This window comes from Lucilia sericata, unplaced genomic scaffold, assembly GCF_015586225.1.
Source record: "Lucilia sericata isolate MDLA Ls3-8-SP2 unplaced genomic scaffold, ASM1558622v1 Contig001437F_arrow, whole genome shotgun sequence".
Lineage (NCBI taxonomy): Eukaryota > Metazoa > Arthropoda > Insecta > Diptera > Calliphoridae > Lucilia > Lucilia sericata.
The window spans coordinates 65,001-73,327 of record NW_023995369.1 but is presented as its reverse complement, the minus strand read 5'-3'; the positions used below and the strand labels follow the sequence as shown (position 1 = coordinate 73,327).

Here is an 8,327-nt window from a genome sequence, read left to right as displayed (position 1 = left end):
TTTTATAAAGCCAATTTGTCATAGTAGGACTAAGACCCCATTTTATGCCTATGTTTCTCCTACATTTCGCCCAGCACCCATGTGCCTTGTTGATCCTATCCTCTATGTGGTATCTCCATTTTAATTTCCGGTCAAGTATTACACCTAAGTACTTAACTTTGTCTGTCACCGGTATCTTCTTGCCCAGGAAGCAAGGTACGTAGAAATTTCCGTCTTCGCCGAGTTAACATTGAGGTCTCTCGGTTGAGCCCAGCTCAAGGCGTATTCAGAGCCTACACAGCTCTTCTTCACAAGTAATTTGGATCCTTTCCCTTTATAAGTATTACGACATCGTCTGAATAGCAGACAGGTCTAAGTCCTTTCTCGGTTAGGGTCCTTAGGAGGCTATTAATCGTGGTAACCCAGAGTAAAGGTGACAAAATGCCACCCTGTGGTATACCGCGAAATACCTTTTCCTTGTAGTTATATCGTACATCTCGCAGCTTATCCATCTGTTCCTTAGCATGTAGTTGATCCAGTTACGGAACACCCGGTCAACATAAAACTGGTCTAGGGATTGGATAAGGGTATCAGTGTGCACGTTATTGAAAGAGCCTTCAATGTCAATGCATACCGCCAGTGTATACAATTTGCTATCGAAAGATTCACCTATGTAGTGGATGACTTCGTTTAAAGCGGTTTCCAGCGATCGTCCCTTTACATGAGCATGCTGCTTATATTTAAGGTCTTTGTATGGTATACTGCTTTTACCCATGCTATCGACAATGCGTTCCAAAGTTTTAAGTAGGAAGGACGTAAGACTTATCGGTCGATAGGTCTTAGGTGTCGCATAGCTAGGTTTCCCTGGTTTGGGTATAAATATTACCCTTGCATCCTGCCATTTAACTGGCGTATATGTCAATTTTAAGCGTGCAGTGAATATCTGTGACAGATGTACTTACTGAAACCAGTCCCGCCTCCATCTGCAAAAGTGCCGGGAAAATTCCATCCGGCCCTGCAGCTTTATAGGGAGCGAAGCTCTTGATTGCCCCCTTTAACCATGTCAGATGAAATAACTATTTCCGTGTTACTCTCCCCTTCCATCAATATCGGTTCATCTATGTTATTCGATATACCGGGTGGGAAATGAGAATCCATTAGGAGTTTCACTGTCTTCTCCATATCCTCCAGCCTCCTGCCCGTGTCATCGATCATAGATTCCGGTTGGACATGAGTTTTGGATAGGAATTTTTTATCTTCGATGCGTCATTTACGCTATTTACCTGTTCACAGAAAAGTTTCCAGGAGTCTCGTTTGGCTTTTCGAACGATTTTCTTATATTCACCAAGTTTATTACGATACTCATCCCAGTATACTGCGGTCTTTTTACGCCGTGCCCGGTTAAATAGTTTGCGAAGAGTCTTCCCAAGGTTCCGGATCTCCCCAGTTACCCAGGGTGAGTGATTTCCTCCTCGCTTTTAGCATTTGACTCCTCAACATTGCCAGTACTTGCTTTGATGCTTTGGGTACTGTCTTAGGTGTTTTAGTGTCCTTGTCGGGGCCGGTTTTGACAGCCCTTTCATTCGGCGCCTTCCCAATTTTGGAAAGGGCAACTACACTTTCTTCTGGCGAGTTAATGGTAACTTCCTCGATTTTAGGATTTGACTCCTCAACGTTATCAGTAGTGGATACTGATGCTGTGATCTTAGGTTTTTTAGTGTCCTTTTCGAGGATTGTTGTAACAACCCTTCCAATCGGCACCTTCCCAATTTTTAATATGACAGCTTTAGAGGCGAAGTAAGCCCTACCTTTATTCTTGGCAAGACTAGCCATGGATTTCTGGTCGATACCTATTACAAATAAAGTTCCCTCAGGTTCTTCTTTTCTGTAAAAGACATCCCATTTTTCAACGCCAGCTCGGCATTTCGACCTCCAAGAATTTCCAGTACCTATACGTTCATTAGCCAGTTTACTGCCCCATCCTTTTATGTAGACAGTGGACTTTAAGAGCACCGGAAGCTCGCTCTTCTTTGCCAGTCCCAGCCTAGCGCCGTCCCAGGGAGGAGGGATACTTTCCACCAAGTTCTTTAGGGTGCTAACGCAGTGGTGAGATGCCAACCTCATCAACATCACGCCCATGCTGAACTCGCAGCTCTCGCTCACTATTGGTTGTTTGCCCTTTAAAGCGATTGCATGGTCCACTATCTTATGGTTGACCAGGTCTTCTATTTTACTCTGTTGGTCTATTGGAATTTTGCCTGTCGGATTACCGGCATCGTAAACTGCATAGCAGAGATCGTCCCGGTGTCTTCTTCTGGCAACCTTGGCGGAAGATAGCGGCTCTTTTCCTTTTCCTCCGTCTAGCTTCTCCTTCCTCGTTTTTCTGGGCTTCTTTTGAGATACCCTTACCTTCGAGGTTGATTTCGCCGACGTGTTCGCTTTCGGAATATCTGGCTTGGCGTTGGCGACCTTACTCGCAGGGTTCTCACTTGAGGTTTCTTTGAGTGAAGTATGGCTTGGCTTCGACTGTGTATTAGAAGACGGGGAGCTCTTTTTCTTCTTAGGTTTATTCTCAGTTGTCAATTCCTCGGGAGACCTGATCCTTTTCGCCTCAGATCTTGTGAGAGAGTCCGATTTTTCCTTTGGAGTATCGTGGGATTGACTAACTATAATTTCCTGAAGCATCTTTTTCAACTTCCTCCTCTGTGCTCCAGAAAGTCTTTTCTTAGTAATAGGTAGTTTATCTATGCTATCACTCTCCTCATTTGCTCTACTTCATCCTTTTTGGTATTTGCTATAATGGTGTTATTATTATCATCTGAGGATTCAGAGTCGGATCCCTCACCTATATTTAAAGGCTGAGGTAGCTTAGAGCTCACTCCGAGTACATCCTTCTCTTTCACCCCTATATTTTTGCCAGTGGCATGCTATACACTTGACGCATTGTCCGCCACGGAGGCCAAGGTACCTACCTCCGTAGTAGTATTTTGCTCACGATTGCAGGATGACGACGGCACGTGACTCGCGAGTAGATCAACACTTGCCACCGGTACTGGGTTATTTAGGCCCTGCACCGTAACTTTTATCTTTTTATTTTCCATATTTGTTTTTTCCAGTTTTTGGTCCGCGGGTAATATAATATTCCAAGGTGGTGGACAATCTGTTCTCCCTCAGCTTAAGTGAAATTAAAGCTTAAGTGAAATTAAAGCCACCCGGGGACGCGCTCGGTAGAAAAAACGGGAAAACTACCCCCGAGATTTAGCGCATTACAAAGGACACAAAAATGTTGAATTTTTTCGAAATATGTAAAAATTATCGTAATTTTAAGAATATTTCGATCAAAAAGTTTACAAAAATATTTAGCGTTTTATTTAATGCCTTTTTTAATTTATTTAGGAATTCTAAAGCACTAAAAGTAATTCTGTGGATTAAAATTACTCTAAACAATTTTATGATTATTTTTCCCGCAATGAACTTAAAATTACGAAATTTTTAAGACACATTTCAAAAAAATTTAGGAAACTTTTTTTTTATAATTTGTACTGAGATCATGATTTTCAATAGCTGGGAAAGTTATTTTTCTATCTTTTTCGAGTTCACTAAGACAATACACATCATTTGAGACTTGTGCCTACTTTAAATTCACAAAAAGCTGTTTCTCGGGACACTCTTCTTTACGTTAGATATTAGGCTTAGACATTTTTTGAGATACATTTTTCAAAATTAAACGATTAATCAAAAATGTTAAAAAGGTTCAATTAATTTTGTATTTGAATCATACAAATTTATTATCAAATACGTATGTATTTAACAACAAAAATAGAAAGAAATAAAAATTTTGTATATGAAATCAATCAAAAATGTAACTTCAATAAATAAAATAATTGAAAACGAGGTTTTGATGGGTGGTGGATTTTTCAGTTTTTCCTGTGAATATAAATAATTTTAAAATTATAATTTTTAGTTAAATTTCTTTAAAAAAATATATGTAAAAAAGATACATACATATGTACATATGTATATTATTTTTATAATTGTTTTTCAGATAAATAAAATTAATATAAAAATATTCACTAATTTATTATTCATTTATCACATATTTTTCTTTTGTTTTGAAATAATTCTTATTTAATATAAAATTTATATATTATAAATAAACATACTGCATCAATATAGATTCTTTGTATTACTATAAGTAACAACAAATAGTCAAAAATATTTGTAGTACAACAGTTAATTGAGAGCAAGAAACAAATACAATACAGTATTCAACTCAAAACCATAAGCAACCCAGCGGTAAATGAAACAAAGTACTTAGATAATATTCGATGACATCAGTATGACGTTCTAAGCGAGCAATCTAAGTACTTAGAGTGCAATGTATGCGTAATCCAACATATCATGCACTTTAATTATAACATAGATTACGATTTAAGCAGAGAGTTAGCTGCCTTTTTCATGTTGTTTTTTGTTTTTATATCTTTTAAAAAAACAGAACTAAAGTACCGTTTTATTTTTCTTTTGTATGTATAGGTACTACATGAAAAGAATAATATTTTTGTTTCAGTTTAAAGTTGATCTTTTGTAAGTGAAGTTGTGTTTTCTTAAAAAATTTGTTTTATTGTAAAAATTTAAAATAATTGTGGTGATCTAAATGCCACAAACGGATTTAAAAATTGGGGTGAATTTACTTCATACATTCTAGTTTTAATACTGACAATTTCTTCTTGTTTGTTTACAGGATCTGTAAAGGAAGATGGCCGAAAGTTTCAAAAGAAATTAAGATTCATTTCATTTATCTTCGTTAAACGTGTTTAATTATATTTTTATTGAATTAACTATAATACATGTTTATTATTTGATGATAATTTTTAAATAAACTTACATAATTTGAAATAAACGTAAACAAAAAATATATTTTTTCTATAACAAAATCGGAAGACATGGTACTTTAACTTACAAATGCAAATAGGATTGTAATCTACATACATTACATTCTTATTTGCAAGCGTTTATAGGCGTCTCATTAACTTCGCTTAGAACTCCACACATTATGTAAGTGAAATTTTAATTTGTCTTAATGAAACTGTGGCTTACATTCTAAGCGAGAGCACATCGATGAGGCAGCCTAGGACACTTTTATGTTAAATCTAAGTGGAAGAATAAGTGAAAGCATCACCACTGACTGCCACGAAATATCACTTAGATAAGCGAGTACATAATGTGTATTTTTACCGCTGGGAACTGGTATTGTATTTGTGGATAGAGTGGATGAGCACAAGCAAAAGCATACAATATCAGTTACACTCATTCTCTCGTTTATAATTATAGTATTTGGTACTCACCATGGTGTTTAATATGTATATTTAAAGACGTTGCGAAAATCGACAGTATTATTTAGGTTTATATAAAAACTTTTTTTAGATACTAGAACATTTAACGTATTTATGAACACCAAAGCCTATTTGGAAGCAAAATTGTAGTTCCAAGATTTGCTTTTCAATAATATGAACTGTATATGTTTCCAACAATTTGAAATCTATTTAATTTAGAACAAATTCTAAAATTTTTTCTGGTGAGGCCTGTCAATGGAAACATTTTTCCAAGATACTTCTCGATATAAATTTAAGGGATCAAAATTAAATATAACTAGTAAGAGAAAAGGAATGCTTCCTTATAAATAAACATTGATATTTATGAATTTCATTATCATATATCGATATTAATGTGTGCAATATTTAAAAGTAGTCCTTAAATGGGGGCTTAACTATAGACAGTGATCTTCCGAATTAAAAAAGTATTAATTTTTAAAAACAAATCATTTATGTCCAATTTTTATAACCATAAATTAGTTTTTGTAAGAGGGGTTCTATGGGCGGTAGGGTCAAATATGGACATATCCTCCTAAAATTTTTGTACAACGATTTTGGTTCATGCTGATCTTGCTGATTTCGAATTTCATCACTGTAAGAAAGTTAAAGTCACTTTAAAGTAATTTTTCATATACCCATCCTCATCAAATTCGCTTAAAACATTATGTTTCATACAAATCTTGTGTATGTCGAATTTTATCGCTGTACTTGCATTTTTCAGGCAGTAATGAACGTTGAAGTCATTTTCTTAGAGGGACCTTATACGGAGGTAGATTCAATAATGGACGGATCCTCATAAAAGTAGCTAGAGATATTTTGACTCATACAAAAACTTGTTTATATCGAATGTCATCGCAGTACTTGTATTTTCAAACCAACAATTAGCCATAAAATAATTTTCTATGGGGCGTAAGGTCAATGAACCGATCGTGGCTGCAGAGAGCTTATATGGGGTAGGGTCACCTTTGGACCGATCCTTATAAAATTTGGTAGAAAGATTTTAGCTCATAGAAAACTAATATATGTCGAATTTCATTGATGTTCTCGTATTTTAAGCCAGTAATGAGCGTTAAAGTCATTTTCTAAAGAGGACTTATATGGGGTCTAGAGTTAATTATTGGCCGATTCACGTAATTTTATGCCAGTAATAAGCATTAAAATCATTTTCTGAAGGGGATCTTATATGGGGGTAGGGTCAGTTATGGACCGATATCATCCATAAATTAGAATTTAATTTCTGGAAGTTAAAAACTGACTTGTACGAAATCTTGTCGCAATTGCTACATAATCAACGAATTTTGACTGTTTGAATCTTATTGCATAATATTCCGGAGGTCCATTTTTATGGGAGCTGTGTGAAATCGTGGACGATTTTGCCCATTTTGAACACCAAAATTTTCTGATAAAGAATATTTTGTGAAAGTTTAATCTTCCTATATCTTTTTTTGTGGACGCTATCGTGCCAACAACAGACATATAGACGGACATAGCTAGATCGTCTTAGAATCTTACGCGGACCTTGAATATATATCCCTTTCAGGGTCAAAAACAATTTATGTCGAGAAAAAACATGAAAACATATATTTAAGATAGTTTGAGTATGCTGAATCCGGGAAAAATAATATTTTTTGAATTTGAGTTTTCCCCAGTGAGTTATAGTAGGTCAAAGTTAAATGTCGAATATATTCGACATTCGAAAAACCGTCACCAAAAAGTACCACTAATATTTTTTATGAAAATTGTATTGTATTATATAAATACAATACAATTTAATTCTGTATAGTCCGATCTCCTAAAATACAATTGTTTATCCTGTTTTTAAACGTTGTTAAAAAGTGATATTTTCTTAAAACCTGCTTTTAAAATGCTTTCGATGTGTTACACACGGAATGACAAAATCAATATACCCCCCATCTTTTTTGATGGATATTAAATTGGAGTATATCGTTACCTAAAACGCAAACGGCCCTATCTAACATTTTTAAAATTTTACAGGAGAAACAAAAAACTATTTAAATTGAAAGGTTTGTTTTTATCAACGCGAGGAAATAACAAATTGTTTAATATTGAAACCTATCATTTGTTATGATAGTTGACAATGGCGTATATAAAAATAGATAAATTGGACTTTTAACCTTTAATATTTAAATGTTTTTGTAGATAGGGCCTTTGGTTTTTGTTAATAAAATCGATAATTATGGTCGGAGGAGTTCAATTTTAGGTGTGGACATTTGCGTTTTAGGTGACAATATGTATGTAAAAAAATTTATCAAAATAAAAATTTAAGTTCCTTTTTATATGCTTTCTAAATTTTAGCATATGATGTGCATGCCGATCTTGAGGACGTGAATTGCGATATTGAAATAAAATCTAAACTTATTGAACAGTTAGAATTATCACATAAAAGAATGGAACTTATGAAACAACACTATGAGGATAAATTAATGCTTCTAAGCTCAAAAATATTGAATACACAAAAAGAACGTGATGACGTTTTGGCTAGTATTGGTAAGTTTTCAAAATCTCAAAATAAATTCTAAAATACATACTCATGTTAAATTTAAAACTTGTATATTGTATTATAACCCTGTAGGAAATGTCAATATTAAAAATGTGCTGAATCGCTATTGACGTTGTCAATAGTACTAGTGTCGAATTATACCCTATACAAGGCTTAGTGCTATTGACATTTAACATGTGCGTGTCATTGAAAATCCTCTAGTAACATTATGACTATTGACTTGGTATTGACTAGGTACTTCTCATGGATCCATATGGTGACATTAGAACCAGGAATTTACTAGTACATTTCTATATCGCGAGTCCATTCAGTTTTAATACAGACATTTTCTTAAAGAATACAGAAATGAAAGAATAAGTCTGACATTTGAACTAGTACTGTTGACAAAAAGATATATGTACCCAGTCTGACTGCAGGGAATAGACTACACTCTCATACAACAGGCAAAATTTATT

The 8,327-nt window shown here is 34.6% G+C and overlaps 1 protein-coding gene across 2 annotated transcripts in view; it reads left to right on the top strand.

Annotated features, from left to right (window-relative positions):
* The first annotated feature begins 7,671 nt into the window (after window positions 1-7,671).
* The window catches only part of LOC119611376 (kinesin-like protein KIF21A), a 50,802-nt gene continuing 50,146 nt past the window's right edge, over window positions 7,672-8,327 (top strand). For both annotated transcript variants that reach the window (XM_037966938.1, XM_037966937.1), the window contains exon 1: window positions 7,672-7,859. In XM_037966938.1, the coding sequence (XP_037822866.1) occupies window positions 7,760-7,859 (100 nt within the window). In that variant the 5' untranslated portion in view covers window positions 7,672-7,759. The remainder of the gene's footprint in view (window positions 7,860-8,327) is intronic.